The sequence below is a fragment of the Varanus komodoensis genome, unplaced genomic scaffold, assembly GCF_004798865.1.
Source record: "Varanus komodoensis strain SLA01 unplaced genomic scaffold, ASM479886v1 scaffold55, whole genome shotgun sequence".
Lineage (NCBI taxonomy): Eukaryota > Metazoa > Chordata > Lepidosauria > Squamata > Varanidae > Varanus > Varanus komodoensis.
This window is the reverse complement of record NW_025336157.1, coordinates 3272097-3295098: the sequence shown is the minus strand read 5'-3', so window position 1 is coordinate 3295098 and position 23002 is coordinate 3272097. Positions and strand designations below refer to the sequence as shown.

At 50.1% G+C, this 23002-nt stretch overlaps 4 protein-coding genes, 1 long non-coding RNA gene and 2 other non-coding genes across 9 annotated transcripts in view; 3 read left to right on the top strand and 4 right to left on the bottom strand.

Moving 5' to 3' along the window:
• The first annotated feature begins 369 nt into the window (after positions 1-369).
• LOC123032489 lies at positions 370-4820 on the top strand. The gene is made up of 4 exons (XM_044448384.1): positions 370-450; positions 1569-1836; positions 2516-2933; positions 4557-4820. Exons 2-4 carry the CDS (start codon positions 1648-1650, stop codon positions 4598-4600), a joined length of 651 nt encoding a protein of 216 aa, XP_044304319.1. The 5' UTR covers positions 370-450; positions 1569-1647; the 3' UTR covers positions 4601-4820.
• An 863-nt stretch (positions 4821-5683) lies between these two features.
• Positions 5684-9215, bottom strand: CSKMT (citrate synthase lysine methyltransferase). Its single transcript, XM_044448383.1, has 2 exons — positions 9035-9215; positions 5684-7423 (listed from the first exon to the last, which is right to left on the bottom strand). The coding sequence occupies exons 1-2, from the start codon at positions 9213-9215 to the stop codon at positions 6747-6749; spliced, it is 858 nt and encodes a 285-aa protein (XP_044304318.1). The 3' UTR covers positions 5684-6746.
• Positions 9216-11400: 2185 nt separating this feature from the next.
• LOC123032737 lies at positions 11401-11591 on the bottom strand. Its single transcript, XR_006416535.1, has one exon. It is a non-coding gene; the product is annotated as a U2 spliceosomal RNA (small nuclear RNA).
• Positions 11592-13467: 1876 nt separating this feature from the next.
• LOC123032722 lies at positions 13468-14807 on the bottom strand. Its single transcript, XR_006416526.1, has 2 exons — positions 14774-14807; positions 13468-13887 (listed from the first exon to the last, which is right to left on the bottom strand). It is a non-coding gene; the product is annotated as an uncharacterized LOC123032722 (long non-coding RNA).
• LOC123032735 lies at positions 14063-14203 on the bottom strand. Its single transcript, XR_006416533.1, has one exon. It is a non-coding gene; the product is annotated as a small nucleolar RNA SNORA57 (small nucleolar RNA).
• A 197-nt stretch (positions 14808-15004) lies between the features above and the next one.
• Positions 15005-18494, top strand: CUNH11orf98 (chromosome unknown C11orf98 homolog). The gene is made up of 4 exons (XM_044448828.1): positions 15005-15086; positions 15891-16015; positions 16242-16339; positions 17109-18494. The coding sequence occupies exons 1-4, from the start codon at positions 15048-15050 to the stop codon at positions 17231-17233; spliced, it is 387 nt and encodes a 128-aa protein (XP_044304763.1). The 5' UTR covers positions 15005-15047; the 3' UTR covers positions 17234-18494.
• A 1937-nt stretch (positions 18495-20431) lies between these two features.
• Positions 20432-23002, top strand: part of GANAB (glucosidase II alpha subunit) — a 38103-nt gene continuing 35532 nt past the window's right edge. For all 3 annotated transcript variants that reach the window (XM_044448628.1, XM_044448626.1, XM_044448625.1), the window contains exon 1: positions 20432-20542. In XM_044448628.1, the coding sequence (XP_044304563.1) occupies positions 20454-20542 (89 nt within the window). In that variant the 5' untranslated portion in view covers positions 20432-20453. The remainder of the gene's footprint in view (positions 20543-23002) is intronic.

Here is a 23002-nt window from a genome sequence, read left to right as displayed (position 1 = left end):
GCTTTCAAGCAGTCACAGGCTGTCAAAAGCACCTGAGCGGGCCAGGCTGTGTGTCCGTGGCCAGTTGGCAACCCGACCATACCCTGATGTGAATGTGGTCCTGCGGATGAGCCCGCGGATGGCAGCCCCCGTGTCCATTTAGCCAGGCCGGCCGGCCCCTGCCTCCGTGCCAGGCCTGCTGCAATCGCCTTCTCTCGCCCTGAGCTCATTAGCTGTTTCCATGAGCTCAGAAAGTGATTAATAGCCGCCTCCTGGAAGGCTGCTCACCTGTCCTGAGCTAACCTCCCCAGGGCTTTGCTTCTCCTCCGCCTCCCCTGGCCCCCTGGATGCTGTGAGCTGTTTGCCCAGCCTGGGCGAGTGCGCAAACTACGTGGCAGGGCGGAGAGGCCCTTCGCCTGCCGTTGCACCAAGGTGGGAGCGGAGACTTAGAGGATCCAGGAGCTGGAGCAGGTGAGAAAGGGGCGTGTGTATGAGAGAGAAAGAGAGAGAGGTGGTGCTAAATTTAGGGAGGTGAATCGCCCTCCAGCTGCTTTCCAGGTGAGCTGCTGGAGGTGAGCTTTCTCCTCCAGATCTCAAATTCTGCAGCACGGAAAACGCCTGGGAATCCGGGTCGGCATGAAAGGGCATCCGCTATGGGGCCCACAACATGTCCAAAGCTGCCATCTCCACTCTGGGTCTGACATACTGGGCTTCAAAAACGTGGGGAGCTGTGTCGCTGGCCTGGCTCAGCCAGATTCTTCAGGAACACGAAGCAGTGTTCTCACTTTCCCTTTTATGTCTAAGCGGTTGGCCGTTCAGGGTCCGACATATTTCAGGGGGCATCTTTGCCCTGACCCATCAGCTTGACTGTTAGGAAAGGCCAGCAACTGGCACTTGTTAGAATGGGGAGATTCCTGCAAGAACCACGTACAAGATGGGCTGAGGGGGGACCAAGGATCCTGGTTTTCCTTAGGATTATCTGGCTGTGGGATTTAGAGCGGTCCAGCATCTGTTAGCTCTTGGGTCAGAGCGCTTGACCCTAATCGTCTTCAAGCTGCTGGCCCTTGGCTTGTGGCCGGCACTGAGTAATGGGGCATGTCTTTCTCCAAAGAGCCCAAAGCAGCTCATATGAGCCTCATCCCCCATGCCATCCACACAACAACCCTGCAAGGTAGGTTAAGCTCCAAGTCAGTGATTGGGCCAAGTCAACTGTGAGCTTTGGGGCTGAGCAGGGACTAGGATTTGGGTCTTCCAGGGCCAGACCAGAACTCAAACCCCTGCGCCACACCAGCTCTCGGATGTCAGACTCCAGAACCCATCTGCTCCAGCCAACAAGGCCAGGGGTTGCGGACACCAGACCCAAGACCACACCTACGAGCTTGCCCACATCTGCCTTGGGTGGCCCCATGTTATAGTGCCTGAAAAATTCAGCACTGGATGGATCTCACGTTGGCCTTGGTATTTGTGATCAATTAATCGCAATGCCTATCGATTACAATTTGCCCTTACGGTGATCGATGACCACTGGCGTTTGCGGTGACGAATAGAGATGCTTGCTTATGAAGTCGGCTTCCTCACTCCTTGTTCAGGCTTCTCGTTGCCCTGCCCCCGTGCTCCTCGCCCGGCCTGGGGGCTCGGACTGGTCCCTGCCTCCTCGTAGATGCCGTCATGACTGAAACGGCGAGGGGCTGCGGAGGTCCCGAGGCGCCTGCGGAGGCGTGCGTTTCGTGCCAGGTGCCAGCGGGGACTTTGGATCCAGCCATGAGAGACGAGGCAGCTTTGAACACCGATCAAGAGATGCAGTGGGCCTCTGCCCGGGAGGACAGCCCGCTCCAAGCGCCTTCTCTGAATAACCAGGTGAAGCTGGCCCCCTCAAAAAGCGGTCTCCATTCATGTTTAAATACAGCTTGAGGTTCTCCTTTACCCGTTCCCTTACCTGTCAACGCTTGCCGGTGTTTCCCTTCAACCTGGCACAGGAGACCAGAGCAGGCAAGGTGAGCTTTGCAGGAGCTGAGCGGCTGGTCCCTGCTGAACTCCCCTGCCCAGCACTGGGGCTTGGGTTGAAGCCCATCTCTTTGGAAACACACCTGCTGGTGCTTTCCCATTAAGCCTGGCATAGGAGACCAGAGCAGGCAAGGTGAGCTTTGCAGGAGCTGAGCTGCTGGTCCCTGCTTTATTTATTCTTTTAAAACTGTTGTATGCCATCACCACATGCCTTGGCATCCCAGGACAGATCACAGTACATACACTTAAAATATGATAAAATGATCTAAGTAACAAATTCAATAAAAGACTACATAAAGACAGAAAACAAAGACAGCAGCTGTTCAACGATGAAATAGTAGTTTTTAAAATAGCACTTAAATATGAAGGTTTTAACCTGGCGCTGAAAAGAATATAGCCTCGGTGCCAGGTGCACCCCTCCGGGGATTGAACTCCCATGCCCAGCGCTGGGGGTCGGGCGGAAGCCCATCTCGCTGCAAGGGAGCAGGCACCCGCTGCTCCGTAGGCTGACCCTCCGTGCTTCCGTCCCCAGCTCTTCCTCGCCTTGCCCCACGGCCTGCGGGCAGATCTCTGCGGGAGCCAGCCCACGGACGGCTGCGAGGACCTCCCCGGCGAGTCGCCCGAGGACATGCCGCCCGAGCCGCCGTGCGAGGAGATGAGTTCCCCGGAGCCCCCGGGCGCCCCGTGCAGGGGCCGGTGCCGAGGCTCCCTCTGCGAGGAGCTCTGCACGGACATCCGGAAGGTGCCCACACAGCGGCTCTTCGAGGAGGATCCCTGCGGGGAGCCCTGGCCCGGGAAGGCCCGGCTGCCCTCGATCGTGGTGGAACCCAGCGAGGGGGGCGACGTGGAGAGCGGCGAGCTGCGGTGGCCCCCGGCCGACTTCTCGCTGCTCGAGGAAGCCGAGCGGGACGAGCTCTTCGCGGAGGGCGAGGAGGCCAGGAGACCGGCAGGTGGGCGCGGGGGGCCGACCCTTTGTGCCGAGAATGCAGTCCACACACGCCCCTCTGCGGTTCCCCCCGCAGGCCACTCATCTGGGGGCTCCCCCCTCGCACGCTCTCCTCCCGTTCTAAGCCGTCTCTCCTAACACGTCGCTACAGGCGCCAAGGGTGTTCGGCCCCCTTCCGCCGGGCCCTGGGGCCTCGTGCCGGGCGTGAGAACGCAGCCCCAAACTCGCTCTGTGTCCGTGTGTATGTTTCTAATTTCTTCCAAATGGAATTTGGCTCTTCGAATGTAAATGGTCTGACACCCCCCGCTTTGCAGCCGAGGGCAGCGGCTTTCAGAACGTGTGTCAAGGAACCGGGAGCCCCGGGAAAATTCATCCCGGGATCGAGAAGGCACGACAGGTAGCCATACTGGCACATCTCCCTACGTGCCAGCCCGCCCCTTGAGATCTGAGGCAGAGGCCCGTCTCCGGGAGCCCTCCTTGAAGGAGATCGGGAGGGTAGCTACCCGGAGCAGGGCCAGTTTGGTGGTGGCACCCCGGCTGCAGAACACGCTCCCCAGAGAGGTTCGCCTGGCACGTTGCTCTCCTCTTTTCGGTGTCAGGTGAAGACCTGTTTAATTTCCCAATATTTGAACAGTTCATTGGTTTTTATCTTTGATTTTATCATCATTTATCAGAAGCAGTGTGTTGAGTGGTGGTGGTATGGCTTGCTCTGGTTCTTTTTGTTCTTTGGAAGCCGTCCAGAGACTTGAGGATTGGGCAGTGTAGAAAAACTTTAAATAAATAAATGGAAAGTCCCGATGCCATCTATCCCATGGGATGTTGGCCTGCTCTTCCCCTTGAATGCTTTTTGGGATCCCGATGGCTTTGGCTATTCAGGAAAGCTGCTTGCCAGCCATGGCTAGTTCTGGCCCACCTTTTTTTGCAGACAGTGGTACCTTTGTCTCCCCCCCCCCCCCAAACTGGTCTCTTATTCTTCCCCTCCTTCCAAAAATAAAAAGTCTCTAAAATGTTTTTATAGATCAGTAAAAGAAACAATGAACAGCAGGCAAACATTAGGGGGAAAAGGTTGGCCGTTACCAGGGATTTATCAAGCGTATGGTGCTTTCGGGGCCTCATGGCCAGGTTCTTCCATGAAATAGGGGTGCCCCCCAGAAGTGCAGTATCCAATATGGCACCCCAGTGCATGGATACCTTTCCTAGTGCTCTCCATGCCTCCCACATCTGATTCCTATTTTATTTTGAAAGTTATGATAGACTGCAGAATAAGAGGGTACCCTGGCACCTCCTTTATTTGGGGTCCAAAGTGTGGTTTTAGGGCTCCCCGCCTCTGCTTGGCACCCAGATTTGGGGACACTTTCTGCCAGCCCCACCACTTGCCTTTGGGGAAACGTGTTGTGAAAATGTGTGTTTTCTGACTGGCTACATGCCCATCCTTTGAGAATAGGCAAGCCCTATCCTGCCGTGGTGGTCAGCCATTTTGTGAGTGCCCACGACACCCGTTCCCAAGGCCCCCGCCAACCCAAAGAGGGCCCTAGCAGAAGCAGCCGGAGTCCTTCGCATCCTGTAGGCCACGTCAGGATCACCCTTCGCTCCGTGACGGTCTTCTGCGCTCTCTCTCTCTTTCCAGGACTGTCGTCTTTCGAAAGCGACGTGGAGGAGCTGCTCCTGTGAGACCCCTCATGGCATATATTTTTTTCCTGGGAGAGATGGCCCTCCCAGTCTCGTGCACAAAGCAAGCTAATTTGGCATCTTCTTTTTGAGTTTTCAACCCAGAAGAACGAGACAGTGTCCGGACAACAGCATTTGTCTGCTTCAATGAGTTTGTGTGGTGGTAATAACAACAACCCTGCCAGGCAGGCACTCCAAGGGGCTCCAGACCCTACAGGGGGTAGCAACTCTTCTTTCTCTGAGTCAGGGAAACAACCCTTTGGTTGAACTCCTTCGTCTCTGCAATCAGATTAATAGTTGCTGAACGACTGAATGGTCCATCAAAAGATGGCAGAAACCGTGCAAGTTTCAGAGATCTACAGGTCTCTTCATCGGGAAAGATAACGTCTTGGGTAATGAAAGAATCTTGAAAGCGTGCACCATTCTAGCCATCTTGTGGTTGACCTAAAGTGCAGCACAAATATGGATTTTGGATTTTCTCTTTCCGTCAACATAATCCTTTATAAATTCACATCCTTTCCGTCTTTGCAGAAACAAGATCTTACCTTTCCTTCCTTCACCTGTTACCTTCCCCCTTAACATGGTAAGATTCTTTGAGCAGACAGAATTTGCCCTCTGGGTTTATCATTACCCATCAAAACACACCATGTATATTGATAAGCATAGTACAAAACAGGAGTGAAGGAATCCATGTTGTTGGACTCCAGCTCCCATCAGCTCCAGCCACCACAGATGAGAACAATGGGAGTTGGAGTCCATGTTCAGAGGAGTGAAGTTTCTCCACCCCTGTGTAAAGTTATTCATTGACTGAATGGGGTTACTTTTTCCTTCTAGCGGAGAATTCCTGTGAAGGTCAGTAGGCCAGAGGTAATCTTGTGTTTCAAATGTGTGTGTAGAAATCAGCCGGGACAGCAAAAATGGAATTTCTAGAAGGAAGATATCTGTGAGTACCAGGTACTGAAGGGGGGTGCTGGTGGGTGTGAGGGACTCTGCTTTTTGTGGGCTGTCCCCCATTGGAAACAGTGTTCAGGGGCTAAAAGTGAGCTGGGCAACTTATATTCTACTGCGTTTATATTTGGAAGACAGTCACGCTAAATGGCACCTATTTTTTAGCAGAATATTAGCTCGGCGTTCACAAAACCTTGTCCACAACTCAGGAATAAAAAGCTTTCACTGTGCACCCAATGTGATTCTTCTGCGGGGAGACGGCTCCTTTGGTGGCGTACTATTTCTTTCGGTGGCACGGCTTCACGCTTGGGTGCATGCGCATGGGTACACTGCAGTGTGACGGGCACTTAAGCTTCCATGAGAAATAACACCAAAACAAGTTTCTAGTCCTTAAGACTGTGAAGAGATCACAAACGCGCCACCAAGCCAGAAGAGGTGTAGGATAGAGTTTACTCTAGCTGGGGCACAAGCTCCGTGACAAAGCAGGGTGCAGGTTTTGGGGGGGGGGTCAAGAAAACCTGCTCCCCGGAGAGTTCATTTAAGCGTGGTGATGCATTTGCCTTTGTTGTTCCTCTGTCTCATCGCAGCCCTGCTTTGCTTTCTCGGCCATCGGAGAGCCAGGAGCAAACGGGCAGCGGGCAGGCGCTCGGCTCCACCGTCGCGTCCGGAGGTGAACGGGCAGATTTAAATATGGAAGGGGGCACAGTTCTGGGCAGGGGGTCCCCGAGAGGTGCCCGCCATGGCTACCCTCATGCCAACTTTTTCCCGGCTCCCAGGGCTCTCGGTCCTCCTCACGACCGGTGCAAGTCCGTCCGGCGACAAGACGAGCTGTGAATTTAACCGGCACAGCCATTTCCCTGGCACAAAAGCCGCTTTCCCCTGCCCCTTCTTGGGGAATTTTGGCAGCATTTACCCGGCGGCAGGAGCTGCGTGTGGATCTCACCGCGGCATCTGCCCCTCTGGGGCCGCGTGGTCCTCCTCTGCCCCGGTGACGCCACCCCACCGGCCTTCCCCTAGCCGGGCCCCGCTTAAGCCGGCCTTCCCGGCGAGTTACGGGCACAGGAGCCATCCTCTAGCTTGTCCCTGCCCCACTCTTTCAGGGGTGCTGGAGGGAGAAGCGGGGACACCGACTGGGGGTGATGGGGGGCGGTCCAGCACGTCTGGGCGGCATCCGAGTGCGGCTCCGTTCCGCACCCCTCTTCTACCCGTCGGCCCCACAAACGGCCGGCGGGTCCGGGGCTCGCGGGCCGAGGATGTAGGCGTAGTACCGGATGCCGCCGAAGCAGCCCACCTCCTGCACGGCGACGGGCACCCCCCCCGCCCGCTCCAGGAAGGGCGCCCGGGCGTCCGGGTCCTCGTCGGAGAACTGCAGCAGGCGGCCTTCGGGCCTCAGCAGGGCCAGGCAGGCCGCCACCAGGCCCCCGGCCCGGCCCGGCCCCCGGGGGCCGCGCAGCAGCGCGTCGCAGGTCCCCTTGTCCAGGACCAGGTGGAAGGACCGCGGGGGGAAGGCGCCCGCCAGGCGGGTGGCGTCGGCCACGTGGCACCGCAGCCGGGAGAGGGGGTGCCGGGGCGGGGGGCTCTCCCGCAGGAGCCGCCGCAGCGTGGCGACGGCCGGCGGCGAGAAGTCCAGGCACGAGACGCGCAGCCGGCGGGGGCAGTCGCGGAGCAGCCCCAGGCCCAAGCCGGAGGTGCCGCAGCCGACGTCCAGCACCCGGGCCGGGCCGGGGGGCAGGCCCTGGAGGTGAGTCAGCAAGAGCCCGGCGATCTCTCGGTAGCCGAAGAACCACTCGAAATGGCGGGGCCCGGCCGCCCCGTCTCCCTTGGCGGCGTAGAAGCGGTCCCAGGTGTCCCGCTGGTCCATCTGGCAGAGCAGGTTGTCTGGGGGGACACAGAAACAGAGCGAGTCGGAAGGGGCCTCTCGGGCCATCTAGTCTGACCCCTGGCACCAGCCGGCTCCGCTCACGGCATGCCCACCACGTGCACGTCCAGGGACAGAGGGGCATCACGGACGGAGCAGGTGCGCTCGCTGCCCCTTGCTCCCTCCTGCCACCTTTGCCCATAACCCAGCATCCCTGCATGCAGAAAGGTAGCAGCTAGTGCGATTTCCCAGGGGAGGTCAGGGCGGGAAATGCTTCAGCCGCGTTGTGTTTGTGTCAGGCTTCTGTTGCCGATTTTACAGTGCGCAGCCTCGAACAGGCTGTGTCCAGTGCACCCAACTGGGTGACTTGGGATCAGTCACAGATTCTCAGCCCGGCCTTCCTCGCAGGGGGGTTGTTGTGGGCACGGAGAGCAGGAGCAGGAGAATGAGCTAAGCCACTTTGTGTTCTTTAAAGAAGAAAAAAGTGGGATATAGGTCCAATCATAAATATAAATAACACTCCAAACTCCTTTTTAAATACGCAGAATGTGGAAGAAAAATAATTAAAAGCAGCCCTTTTATAAACGGATTAGGGCCACAATCCTATTTACATGGGCGTCGGGACCAAAACCCATTTTTAAAAAACACTTCCAGTAATTATGTCCTCCCCCCCCCATTTTTAAAATCTGGGCGTAGGCGCTTCAGATCAGCATCCGAGGATGAGGGGGTGGCAGAGGTCCTAACGGTAGATTGGGGTCCCTCCATCTACTCTAGAGTAAAAAAATTGCCTTCTGGACAGAGATGGGAAGGGATGGCTCTGAGCGAAGCGCTTGCCAAACGGCTACCCCATTAAAATCCCACAGAAGGGGGTACAAGACGCTTCCTTGGCAGTGCCAGACAGAACTAAAGCAGTGGAAAGGCAGGTTGGCTGTGCTCCCCTTTTCTCCCACATTCCTCCTTTCCAGCCATCAGCAGCGAGATCCGGAACTAATTTCTGCTTCTCCCCAAGACCTCGATTTCCCCGCATTTCGAAAGCCCATCTCCGTCCTCCCGAATGACTTGTTTGGGTGCTCCCGAGGCTGGCTTGTACTTCGACCGTCTTAGGTTGGGGGCACTGCACCCCTTAAAAAATCCCTTGGGTTTCTTCCTTCCGCTTAAATTTATTGTTTTCATAGCTTGCTCCCCGGGAGAACAAAGTAGGTCCCCCGAAGGAGCTAGGAGAGTCCTTTTCGGTGGCGCTGCACTGAGCTTTTAATGCCAATAATATTGTATTTTAATGTGTGCTTAATGCCTTTAATGCTATTTTAATTAATTGTAAATGTTCTATGTACTGTATTATTCTTTTATATATATCCTGTTGTGAACTGCCCGGAAAGCTTCAGCTACGGGTGGTCCAGAAATGGGATAGATAATAAATTAAGTAAAATAACGCATGCCATGGCGGGTGCTCGCCACGGACACCCCCAAACAGAACCCCAAAGCTCAGCCGCGGGCTTGATCCGGGCCAAGGAACTAGTCCTCGCCGTCTTCGCCTGCGGTTTTGGGGACGGCGGGGCTTTGGGGAGGCTGCCGGGCTGCAGCCACCCAGAATGGGATCGCTTGCCGGGGGACCCATCTTCCCCATCCGCTACCTGCGAGGGGTGCAGCTTGGATCGGAGGGGGCCCCGAGCCCCCGGGGGCTCCGCCAGGCCGGGAGGAAAAGGCGGCGGCCAAGGGCTGCCAGGAGCGCCCCGGGGCGCCCCAAAACCGCGGGGGGCCCTTGCGCCCCCTGACGATCGCCGCTCCCGCCGCCGCCGCCGCCGCCATCGCCATCTTCGAGCGGGTGGGAGGGAAGGGGCGGGCGGGGCTAAGACTCCGGGCGGGGCAGCGCGTCTTAAGGAAGCGAGGCTAGTCCTCATGGTTTTGCGCCCGGCTGGCGCGCGCTCCTATCCTGCCCGGGCTTATGGTGTGTGTCTGGGGGTCGCTTTTCGGAGGTGCGGGTTGGTCCCCCTTCCTGGAGGCGAAGCAGGGCTCTGCCCCGGGAATTCCAGGAAATCCTTGGCCGGGTGCAGTTTTATTGGGACGTCAGCTTGGACTTTCCCAGGGAGGACCCGCAGGGGGTTGCTTTCCCCGTGTGGCCCTCCCGTATTTTCCTGCTGCCCTTTCTTCGGCTTCTCTCTTCCCTTTCTGAAGGAAAGTCAGTTAAGGGAGACTAAATGGCACAACTGCGTGAGGTCTTTCTTGGGGAGTGCTTCTGAGTTGCATGCATCCTAAGATTCTAGGCCTCAGTGTTCCAAATAAAAAGAAACACAGAAAGCGTTCCTGCCTTTATCCCACGTCGCACCGGTAGGTTTTTCAGTGGCTGGGGCCTTCTGGTGTCACCTTCAGAGAGATCATGTGCGAAAGAAAGCGGAGCAGGAAGCTGGACTAGATGGCCTTACAGGCCCCTTCCAGCTCTACTACTATTCTGCCTCCAAAATCTCCTCTCCCACAAAGCTATGCAAGAGAAGGCCTTCCTGGTCTCCCTCTCAAGTGAGACAAGTATTCAGTCTGAATTAAGGCAAAAGCATCAAAGGGATATATGTTTTCTCTCTCTCTCCTTAGGTAGCTCTGCATGCAGAAAAGTAGCAGCTAAAGGTTTTTCCCCCCTGCAAAGCTAGTTTATGGATCCGGATTTTGAAGGATGGAGAGCAGAAGTCGCAGGACATCTTCGCCTTGGGGTCCCAATGCTTTTCTGCTCATTAGCCAAAAACTGTGCTCCACTGGGCCATTCACTGTAAGTTATCTTGAATTATGGACAGAGGACACCAAAAGATGAAGGAAATAGCAGAAATGAGCCCCTTGTCTGCCACCCTCTGAATTAAAGCTGCCCCCTTCCGTTTTGGGTCTGTGCCTTGCACAGCAGCCCTGCATGCAGAAATGTAGCAGCTAAGGGGTAGTAAGAAAAAGCTTGAGCAGCGTAGTGCTTACAGGCCAAGCTCCACAAAGCTAAAAGAAGAAAAAAAGCTGCATTTTAACCTAAACTTTTAAGAATTCTGACTAGTTTGGAAATCCAAAAAGGGAAGCCAGACCAGGTCTATTTCTTTGGGAAAGCCTGGATATTAAAGTATTAATCTCTATTGAGCAAGAGGTTTGGGGGAATAAGATCAAAGTATGGAGTGTCCCAAAATATTGACATGGTTTCGTGGTCTAATAACATAGCCAATTCTCGCTCAAATGATCTCAAATTTTAACAAAATGTGTAAAATCAACTAAAGTCAGTTATGCAACGTTATGCAAGACATGCTACGGCGTGTTTGGCAGGAGGTGGACGCCCGACTTGACGCGTGTCATGTCACAGGCGGTGCGCAAATTGAACATTTGTGAAGCTTTGTGAGATCAGTTATCAAACCCGCAACATCCCTTGGAATCTCTCGTTCGAATTTTGATAGATAAATCTTTGACTGTTCAACATGAAGCCTATTTAATTTGGCTTGCATAGGACATGCAGTTACTCAGATAGTCACATTGCAAATAAAGTCATTTTTTGGGGACACCCTGTATGTGGTAAATAAAAGGATAGATAGAAAAAGAGATTGCCTTCGGAGTAGAATATAGTATTTTACCTATATAAATGAGCACATTAAATATGTATTTGTAGTATGAATATAGAGAAATGAACACATTAAGTGTATATTTGAGGAGCAAATATAGAGAAATGAAATATTAAAGATGTATTTGTAGTATGAAGATAGAGAAATGAACACATTGAATGTATATTTGAGAAGTGAATATAGAGAAATGAAATATTAAAGATGTATTTGTAGTATGAAGATAGAGAAATGAACACATTGAATGCATATTTGAGGAGCGAATATAGAGAAATGAAATATTAAAGATGTATTTATAGTATGAATACAGAGAAGTGAGCACAAATGCTTATTCAAGGAATGAATATAGAAAAATGAAAAAAAAAGTTGATAGAAAAAAAGAAGGAAATTTTAATTCTGCTCTTTGAACCAGAGATATTTCCCCAGAGGGGAGGTGCACCGTTCCTGGAGGTACTGCAATACCAGGTCGATGCTTGGAGTGGATGGAGCAAGCCCCTATTCCATCTCCCAGTGCCAAAAATCCATTTAATATGTAGTCCTCAAATAGAGGACATATCAGATATTAAACTGATAAGAACAGATACTACACTTGATCTTAGCCAAAAGGCCGAGAAGCGATGCCGACCAGCGCCGGAGCCGCCCTGGACCCGCTTTCCGATGGCCTTTGGGCGGATGGCGAGCAACCAGACGTGGCGGGGCGCGGAGCAGCGCCGGAGGAGCAGCGGAGCGGCGATTCCCGCAGCGACCTCCTGCAGCGTCGCCCTGATCCAGGTCCAGACGGATCCTCTCGCGGTAAGCCAAATCATTTGGAAAAATGGGCATTTTAACCGAGCTAGGCAACTTTTCCTCCGCCGTGCGGGGTGCAATATTTGCATAAACCCGCCCAGTTTCCCCTCATGCTCTAGTGCCGTGGTTAATCCCTTGCCTGCCAGCAGGGGGCCCCCGTGCTTCCCCTGCTGGAAAAATCCAGCCCTGTAGATCAGAAGACCTTATTCGATTTTAGGCACGTGTTGTGGCAGAAGCTTATTCTGAGTCCAGCCATGCGGAGTCCTTCATGGGTTTGCTGCGTCTCACAACTGCACAATACTTTACTGGCCTCCGGTTCCTTGGAAAACTATTCCCTAGTGAACTTAGATGTCTGAAAATGTTGCCAACTCTAATCCTTCAAGCTCTCACTGGAGCATTAAATGTGTCCCTGGCCCAGATGGATAGGTTGGGCTCTGAGCACCTTAAAAATATATAAAAATGCCCCGTCCAGGGGAGACAGCTTTAAAATAAGGGCTGGAAATTTTAAAGCGTGCTGTTTTCCTGAGCTCAAAGCAAGCCTTGTCCTTTCAAGGATATGTTTTCTTGCTTGCTGTGGAAGATGAAATCCAGTATTACTTAGTTCTGGGAATAGCAAATGTATAAAATAAGATTTTGCATTGCTTCGTTCCCCCTCTTGCAAGGAAGTCATGGCAGCTTACTAGGTTCTCCTCGCCTTGGTCTTTATTCTCAGCACAAGCCAGTCAGACTAAGTCAGGGCTGGCCCAAAGCCCCCCCCCCCCCACCCCCTTGAGCATCAAGGATTGCCTAAAACCCAGCAGGAATAGCTTTTTTCAAAAGGAGCCTGGCCTTTTCTCAAGCGGGATAATTCAAAGGACTGGTTCCAGGCCCAGAAGCTGAGCTAGCGGAAATCCAACTTTTTTCTGCATCTCCTTCTCTTATCTGCAAACTGAGAAGTTTTGCCTGCCCTACTCTTAGCCTTTGGTCCTTACCATTTCTGTCCTGCTGCTTCGGGACGCTTGGAGCTTTCCCATGGCGAATGGAGCTACTTTTCACCCCATGCCGGAGTGGGTACCAACCTTCCAAAGAAAGAACTCCAGACCAAGAGCAGTTGGCTGATGGGACTTTCCACCAGTGCTAGCCAGTCGCTGGCACATCTTAAAAAGGGTATTAAAAAACACTACTCCTACAAGGCCATTTTAAGAATTCAAGTTAGCAGTCCTCAAGATTCTCTAGCCAGTCGTCTCCCTTGATTTCCTAAGACCAAGGTAGCCTTGTTTCCCCAAAGCACACATTTCCCTTGAAGGGGCATGTGACGAAACTTGACCTGCGTACCATATTTCCAGAAGGCTATGAGTTCCACTTGTCTCAGTTCATCAGGGCAACCATTCTTTAGCTTTTTCCCCCCTGCCTCTTTCTGTTGGCTCAAAGGCAAGCAGAGGGAAGACCTCCAAGGTTTGGGACTTGCAAACCCTGGCCAACATGGCCAAAGGCTTAGGAACGCTGGGAGTTGAAGTCCATAACATGTGCAGTTTATTTCTGACCTCTGCTTTATTTAATCTTTGTAGGGCCTTTTGGCTAAAGATCATAGTTAAAAACACTTCAAATAAATACATCAAATGATATAAATTCCTCTGCCCTATTTAAGCAGGTAGCAGGCTCCAAAACCGACTTCAGGACAGATCCATGAACCAGTATCCTGCCCCCCCCACCAAAAAAATAGCCACAGGTTTCAGTTCATAAAAGTTTATTTAAAACAATTAACAGTGGGAGAAATACATAGCTGCAAAAGAAAATAAAAATAATCATCTTGCAAAGATCTGTTGACTTAACACAACCCCCCTAGTATATATGTAAATAAATAAAATAAATAGTATGATCAGGAAAGGAAAACTGGAAAAGTCTCAAGTCTGGCCTTTCCTAAGCTGATACAGCCCAACATGTTGGGCTGTAACTCCCATCATCCCCTGGCTAATATGTCAGCTAAGAGATGAGATGGGAGGAGGCCATTCTTAGGTTGTTCTCCTCCGCAGCCTCAAAGCTGATTCCAGATGCTGGTTTGTGTCAAATCCATGCTCAGAAGCGTCCAGATTCTTCTGTGGGGAGAGCTCTTGAAAATCTTGAGGTGCTTCTCAATCCGCTCAGAAATGCTGTGGAGAAGAGTCATGAGACAATATAATATGGTCAAGACGTTCCCTTACTCGAAAGCACCTCCTCTCGACAAGTCCTATGGTTTACAAGGGGCACTGAACTACGCTCCCACCACCCCCAGCCAGAATGTCATTCAGGGGCACCTGAAGGAGAGCACCGCTTTGCGATTCGGCTCTTTGTCCCAGCGTTTGAGGATAGAACCAGCAGATGGCAAAGCTGCTGGCACCGAAGACAGAGCGCTGGGTGGGCATTCCTTTACCTCCGGACATTACAGAGCCGGGCACCGCAAAACCCGGGCCTGCCAAGAAGAGGAGGCATGGTGCAGAAGCGGCAAGCTTGCAAACCTTGGCAGCCTCTTAAGCCCCCACCCCTTCCCTCCCCTCCCCACCCAAACTTCTTTCTTTAAGCTGGTCAAGATGCGAGGCAGTCACTGGATTTAGGCTCCCCTATCTGGACAAGAGTCACTACCTTTATCACCTTCCTGCATTTTAACCAGCTGGGAAGGGGGGCTTTTGTCACCCATCTCCATTTTATTCAGCCTGCAAAGGGGATCTTGCTACGACAGCCCTATAAGGTAGGCTGAGCTGAGACAATGCCTGGCTCAAGGTCACCCTCCACAGCTCCGTGGGCCGAGGAAAAAGGACCGATCCTGGTGTTTCCGTTTACAGGTCTACTTCTCCACGAAAGGATCCAGCCTTATAGCCGCCATGAGACCACCACGTGGCTTCTGCAATTTTTTATTATCAGATTTTGTCCATAACTAAATTCATTTACGATCGGGCTTTATTCTACGGGATATCAACGAATCAGTATGGATCCCTCATACCCCGGTAAGTTTGGAACATCTACCTCACTGACTTCTAAAAAAATTCCCAAATTCCTCACCTTCCCTTTGCAGAAGCAACAGCCGCAAGAACGGGCGGGTGTCGCCAGAACCTCTATTTATAGCCTCGGGCTCCACCACGTGATTCATTTCACAACGATAGGGAGGGGCCGAGCACAACTGCGCCTCTGATTGGCCAGGTTCCTTTCGGCCAATCGGAGCGCAGCAGGAGAATTTACAGACAGGAAGGGGCCGGCCGTTCCGCGAGCGGAATGTCACGTGCCTCCGACCCGGAAGTTAAACAGAGCTGGGCTGCGGAGGCCACGTGAGTCCAGCATGGGGGCTCCTAGTGGGAAAATCAACCGGCCGAAGACGGTAATGTATTATTATTATTTATTTATTATTATTTATGTATTATTTATTACGTACATTTATACCCCGCCCTATCGGACGGCTTGCAAGATATAAAAATACAATAAATTCAAAACTACTATATAAGAGATTAATTATTAAAACATAAAACACATCACTATAGAAAATGCGACTGTGAAAAAGGGGAAAAATGGAATCCGAAAACGTCTAAAAACATTAACTCTTAAAATAATGATCAAATAAAAAGGTCTTATTACTGCTATTATTATTACAAGTTTTCCTGCCATGTCTTGTCTCCAAAGGGGCACGGAGCAGCTTACAATGTTAAGAAAGCAAAGGCCGGTAAAAGAACAAGAGTGTTTTGATTTTACGGGTGAACACTTTAAAATGCAGTAAAAAATAATTTCCTTTTTGAGGATTCCAGACAAGCAAGTAGAATGACCTCCAGGAATGCGTGCAGTGTATGCATCTTATAGCTTTAACAATAAGGATTATGTGCATATTTTCTGAAATGTTTGTGTATATAGATTTTAAATGTGTGAAACGTTTCAGTATAAAACAGTAGCTTCTGTCAAAAATAGTGTGTTATATTCCACTTAACAGTTTAAGGATAATGTTTTTAAAAAATAGCAATGGATGAATGAACGATACACTGCTTACAGCTCTAATTTAGCTATATAATAGCTAGGACTTGCATAAGAGGCATTTCCTCCACCCCACCCATTTTTCTTTTGTGGAAAATAATCGAACAAGTGAGAGTTGTCTTTGTTGTGCCAAATGGAACTGGCTTCCTTCTCTCTGTTTTAGGAGCTGCAAAAAAAGCTTTTCAAACGGCGCCGTGTTCTGAGCAAGCAGAAACGGAAGAAACACCGAATTGTGGGAGCAGTGATAGATGAGGGACTCATCACCATTCACCACCTGAAGAAACGCTCGTGAGTTCTGCTTTGTATGGCTTCTGTTGATTTCAACAACACAATACAAATGGCATACAGTTTGTGTAAAGGATATTTTGTGTAAGCCAAGCAGCGTCTGGGAAAGAGTTGCACTGCTGTTCGGAGCAGAGAAGGACTTGGGTTTTTAAAACTGCATTCTATGAATGAACCAACTTTACAATGTCTCCTCTTTTTTGCACACCGTCTCCTTGGCTTCCTGCTGCAGATCCAGCACTCGGGCAAACATTACTCTCTCTGGGAAGAAGAAAAGGAAACTGTTGAAGCAAATCCGCCACACCACTAAGGAGAAAACAGAGATGCAGGGTAACCTTTGTGCTCTCCGGTTGGGCCTAAAGAAAGGGACTTTTGCCTACCTCCTTGGGCTTCCACTTCCTATCTGTCAATTCATTATTAAAGGCAATACCACACTTTTGAAGGACTGTGTGCCACTGTGTGTACCAGTTTTTCCAAGTGGAGTGGTTTTGCTGGATTTTATCGCATGTGTGGGGTGGGGAACTGAACGTGCTAGATTTCTACATGCAGGGAGTTCTGTGCATTTTTTTGGCAGGGCGTAGCAGTGGTTTGTATATTGGTATGTTCTATCACTGAGTAGCTGGCCCTCTATGCACAGCACAAACCCCCACAAAACCTCTACTCCTAGGCATGTTAGATTTCTATATGCAGGGAATACCTTTTTGTTTTTCTCAAGTGGTGGGGTACCAACAGCCAGCTGAGCTCTTGAGTTCTAGTATCCCAAGAAAAAAGGAAAAATGTCTCCCTCTGCACCAGGCATCCTTTTGCATGTTGCCTCAATTAAAAATCCCAGTTGTTGAAAGCTTTCCCCACAGGGATCTGTTTGATATTGCTGAATGTGTAAACCGTTTCACACAGCTTTGGGATGAACATGGGGAATCTTAAACGCACAGGCGTGCCCATCCCTGTATTTCTTCTTTGACTGGCAACTACTTCTTTTTCTCTGGAGAAATGGGGGTATATTGGGCAGGAAAGCTGATCCTAGCATGGAAAGCCCACACATCAAGACACAAGGGAGGAGTGTGGTTTTTAAATTCTCTTCTCTGCTTTCAAATTGCAGTCGATGCGTCTCCGGGACCAAGTAAAAGCACTCGGAGCAGAAAGGGAAAGAAGAAGGAAATGCCTACAGCTTGCCCGGATGTGGATATGGAAGAAGTTGAGCCTGATCCTGGAGCAGAAAGCTGAGATGTGTCTCTGAAGTCTGGAAGCGCCGTGTGCATGTTCATTCCTCTAGCTTGTTGCACTTGTGGGGCAGGATGTGACTTGTGGGGCAGGATGGGACACTGAGGCTGCAAAACCAGAGGAGCCTGAGGGCTTGGATTTCAAAGCAGTTTAGTTCCATAAACTCAGATGTGACTTCAGTTCCTGTTAAAAATGCAAAAGAGGGGAGAGGTTTGTCAAACAGACTGCAGACGGGTTGAGCTCTTGTGTATTTCTCTTGACAAACAGAGCTGGGTTGTGCCAGCGTATGTACGAACAGCAACTAATGATTGAAGGATATGATCCTGTGCACTGAAACCTGGGAGTAAGCTTCACTGATTTCCATTGAGTGTATTTCATGCATTCGATTCTGTGAAACACAGGGAGTGGTATTCCTATGTCACTCACCAATCTCGGCTGAAGGGGAAGGAAACATCTGGTGCTAAATCCACACGGGGTCAAGACTTCCTGCTTTTTACATGTTCCAGCTTCAGAAGCTTCTAGATCTAAGACAACAAACATTGTTGGTCCGATAAAAGGATAAGAGTCCGTTCTGCCCTCTACTGGTTTTCGTTTTCTTCCTGGTGGTGTTATGGTGAAAATGTGTTTCTGGAAGGGGAAAAGTGTGTGTCTGGGATACTGGAAGGGAGTTGATAGTGGGCTTGGTTCTGGATGCAAAATGAACATGATATGGAACGTGGAATTTCTTCTCATTTAGAGAGACAAAAGCAGAGTGGAGAAAGCAAAAGATGGAAATTAGGCTTTCCCAGTGCTTCCATTTCCCTTTCTGGTTGTGGCTTGGACCCATTTGGGAAGCTGAAAAACAACTACGAGCATCACCACAAAATCTCTAATTGGTAGATTGCTGTTTTGGGTATCTACTTGTTGGTGTCTGTGGATCTTAGGTTGTGTATGACTGGAAAAAATTTGTTCATATTTGTTGGCCTCCTCAGTGTCTCTTTAGTATGGGTTTGCCTAATTCAGCCAATTGTCCCACACAGCTAATGCTGCTTGAAATGAATGTTTTGGTAATATCCGGTAGCTGCCTCTTTTTGTGGGGACTTTATTATGGAGATAGATCTTGTACCGGAACAGTCTTTCAGGATTCACTGAAGTACACGCCATTTAAAGTTATTTACCTGCCTTATGGCATATAACAAATCATCAGTGCAAATGGATTTTCCATGCACTTTTGACTGAAGGTTATGGCAGTGGAAGAATAAAATGCTCATCTCCTGTAATGCAATGGCCTGAGGAAATTATCAATGCTTGAATATGGATACTTATTTGAAGATTTGGTTGACTTTTGTGGCAATCTAGATCGCCAGAAAGTTCTGTGCATTTCATATATATTCATAGTTATGGATAATACACAAGTCCATGTGCATATGCTAAAAAGGAGGTACTTTGAAGTTTGGGGGTGCCTGCAAATGCAGCAGTGGGGAACTCCACCTATAGGTGAATGGAGAGCATCCAAAGGACATTTTTCCACCCAGTGTGTAACACAGCCAAACTTTGTACATCTACTCGAAAGGTAAGCATGCAAAGAGCAGCTCAATTCAATGTATATCTCCCTGTACAGAAGGCATTGAAATAGTCTGGTTGTGATACATCTTAAGGCATGGGCCACCAAACAGATCAGCCTTTTCCAGAAAGTCCCTTGCTCAGGGTGGCCCTGGAAACATTCAAGCCAACCCTGAGTCTAGGAGAACTCCCTAATTCACCTGAGGGTCTATCAGCAGATCCCAATCTAACCTGCACTGGTCCCTGGCCTAGATTTAATTTAAGTGTATTGTTAAGTTTGTAAATGGACGCCATGCACCAGTTCGGAAGTTTCTGTACCTTCTATGGAATAGTAGGGTGGAACTTGACAGTATTCCATAGGTCAAAGGGACGACCTGGAGTCCCCCCAGTACTTTTTTCTGGAGTTGCTCCTCCAAGGAAGCCTGGAGTCTGCAGAAAATACTGCTTCCAAGGCTTGTCCCAGATGAGTCAAAAGGCTGGTATGAATGATGGTACAGAACATTGCCAAAAGATCTAGGAGAATTGGCAAGGAGGTACTCCCTGTATAGTTTGGTTATAAACATTGGACCTAAAAAAGAGTACTGTGTAATATTTTGAGGTTTTGATTGCTTACAAAAAACTGTTAGTGCTTAACAAATGCATTAAAACAAAACTCCTCTGGGTTGCTAAACCCACTATACCCTTTTTCAACTTCTCATCAGAGCTGAACTCTTTTCACACAGTCTCTTTTCAAAACAGCTGCTGTTCTGAGGAAATTTTGTATTGGTTTTAAACCATACTCTGGAGACACACGTCTTTCTCAGAAACACATGGGCCAAAGTGAAAATCTTTCAAAGTAAACATTGCCATCTGTGTCTCTGTACATTTGATTGTATGGACGGGGCATCATGCTCTGAGGATAAAAAGGGAGGGAAAAAGATTATATAAGCCCCTGGGGTGCCCTATGGGGAAAAGGCAGGATAGAAGTTTAAAAATAAAACTAGCACCTGTCTTTATGTACTCAATCACTAATTCAAAAACAGCAACTAATAATGCATAATTAACAGCATCGTATAGCACGATTGATTGATTATCTTCCTCTGCTTTAGCTTGGAGGTTCTTTGGGGCAGGAATCTCTAGTTTGCCTTCTCTTTGTGGTGTTTGGATGGAGAGGTGCTTCTAGAATTGATGCTGTTTAAAGAATTACAAGGCTCAATTGCCTTTACATTCAGTGGTCATAACTTTTTGTCGGCAACTGGTCCATATAAATATATTATGGGTGGTGACTGGAATCCCTAGCATGGGATAGGGGGATACTGAGGGAATTTTACAGAAACCAAAGTCGGCTAGTCTTTATGGCTATGAGGGCTGCAAACCCACCTTTATTTGGGGGTGTAAAGCCCACTTGGCTCAATGGGACTTGCTTCTGTACCTTCAGGGGATCTTCAGACAGGACACTGTGATGCATATACATGCTCTTTTAAATAATTATTTGATTTTGCTTTTCGAGGCACTTAAACAGAAAACGGAACGTCAGTGCCGGGGGTCTGAGAAGTAGCCGGGACGTTTTTGGAGGCGACACGCTTCGTGCGCTGCCTTTATGCTTCCCCATGAGCCGCCGTGCGCAGGCGCAGTAGATGGGCGGGGGAAAGAAAAGCGAGAGGGCACCGGCTGGTCCCTTAATTTATTCTCCAGGGCCGGCATGTCTGCTCTGTGTGACGCCCCGGGGGTGGCGGGGCCTCCCGGGTCCGCCCCCAGCCCCAAAACGACAGTCGCGCCTCCACCGCTCAGGTATTGGATGCCCGCCTGCTTGTAGGGGGTGGGGGGATTTCCGCCCTAGATTGGAGCCTCTCCAAGCCCCACAGTTTGTGGGACTTGGCAGCCCAGGGCTGCAGTGATCGCCGTTGGCTCAGGCTGCTTTTTCAAACGCTCCTTATGAGTGTAGCGCCGTGGTTAACATCAGTATAGCGCTTTGGAGAAGCATAAAGGAGGGTAGGTCTCTGCTCCGAGTAGCTTACAATCTAAACATCGAAACAGCAGTAGGACAGAATGGGTTGGTTCATTTATGTGTGTCTGGGCTTAGCTATTGTGTATGCTGGTTTATAGAGATTATACTGACAGCCCAGAAAGGAGAGAAGCCCAGGTTCAAGTCCACACGTGGCCATGATGCTTACAGGGGGAAACTTTGGGCCAATTAGCCTCTCTCAGGCTAGCCTACGTCATAGAATTGTTGTAAGGGGGAAAAGAGTGGTGTGTGCGGAAATTGAATGAATACATACAGAGTAAAATGAGGAGCTCAGTGCAATTGCTTTTTTCAATGGTGGGTGGCAGGTGCCCAGAGAAGGCTTTCAGTATGCTAAGAACGATGGAAAAATGACAAAAATACAAAAGGAGGCAGGTCTCTGTCCCATGGAGTTTACATTCTAAATGTCAAGAGGAAAGGAAGAAGACAGAAGTGGGGCTGCATGGCTAGAACCCACTGCAGGAAGGTATTTTCCTTGTTCCTGCTGTGAAACCATCTGTTTAATGCCCTACTGAGTATCTCAGTGCTTGGCATTGTCTATAGGTTGAGAATAAGAAGGTGCCCACCAGCCAAGGTGGTCTTAAAAGAAGGTCTAGATTATAGTGATGATACTGGCCTTAGTGTACATGGCACTTTCTGTAGTAAACTCCTTGATGGAGGACAGGACACGCTATGGCAGAGGTTGGCAGCGGTGTGAGGAAATGTCGCATTCCGCCTGCTGCCTCTCCGGACGAAAGGATGACGAGCTGATGCTAGAGCAGGAAGTTCTGGGCTAGGTGGGCCAAGATAAAGGTGTTCATGATGCAGCCAAAGAAACAGGTGTAGAGTTCATAATCGGAATTTCATCAGTAAATAGAGGGAGACAACAGCAAAAGAGGATAGAAAAATGTAGGCAAATGCCATCAGGGCCTACTGATGGGGGGGTGTCCCCCTAACTTGGTGACCTCCAGAGGCATAGCTCACATTATCCACGGCTAGCAGAATCACTTTTGCCCGGGTGAAGAGAGTTGTAATCCAATCCAGTTGGAGGGTGGTAGGTTGGGGATCTCCCTCCCTCCTTCCCTCCCTCCCTCCCTCCCTCCCTGTGTGTGTGTGTGTGTGTGTGTGTGTTCCAACTGGAAGTCACTCTGCAGGGTTTTGGCTCAAGAGCTTTTTTCTATCATCTGACTTAAGGCAGCAGCAATTGTCCAGCCTCCTTATCTTCTGAAATTGGCTCTCAGTGCAGTTCCATACATTCAGGGGTTTTCTTTTGGGAGTGAGTGGGAATATATATTTTTTAAATTCTAAGTTGCCCTTCATCCAATTAATGTTCCACAGCAGCATATAAAAGATGCAAATACAATTTATTCAGCCAAAATACAACACAGTGAAAATGCGGTGTGATGATGTACTTCCTTTTTTCTGATTTGGCTCTCCTAGCAATCAGCTTTGTGGAATAACTTCTGCTGGGTTCTGTAGTTATGAGGGAAGGAGCAAAATGACTCCCTATCTCCTTCCATTTCAGTCGTCTGAGGATAATTTAATAAACAGGTTAAGCAATAAATGACTAGGACAGAAAAGCATCTGGATGCTCTCCATTTGGTTAATTTAATAAGTCCTGATTGGAACGAGTAGGGCCTGTACAGTGCACCAAAAGTGGATTCTGAATATTAGCAGCTGTGATTCTTTGTTTAAAGTAACACAAATGTAAGTGTATTCTCAATTAGATGATGAGGTGTTTTCTTCCCTCACATGACTGAGGGGAAATAACAGTGAATTCACTCTGTGGTGATCGTTTTCCATCCCACAAAAAGCTTCTGTCGAAGCGAGCCTCAGCGGTTTGTTTTCTTCCTCCGGCAGTTCCCAAGAGCTGGCACAGGAGGTCAAGGCTTTCCTCAGCGGTGTGGACCCTGTACATGGGAACAAGCTCACCATCAAGGAGCATGCCCGCTGTGCCATTTTGCTTCTGCGCAGCCTGCCCCCCGCCCGGAGCGCGGTCCTGGACCATCTCCGCGGCGTCTTTGACGAGTACGTGTGTACCTACTTGCTGGAACTGGAGAGCAGTGAGGGGGGGATGGGCTCCCTGCACTCCCAGGGCCCCAACCTGGACGACGTGGTGCAGGAGATCCAGGCCGTGCTGTCCGAGTTCGTCCACATGAACCCCAAGGCCTGGGCGGGCCTGGTCTCGGCCTGGTCCATCGACCTGATGGGCCAGCTGAGCAGCAAGTATGCCAGCCGGCACGGCGTGC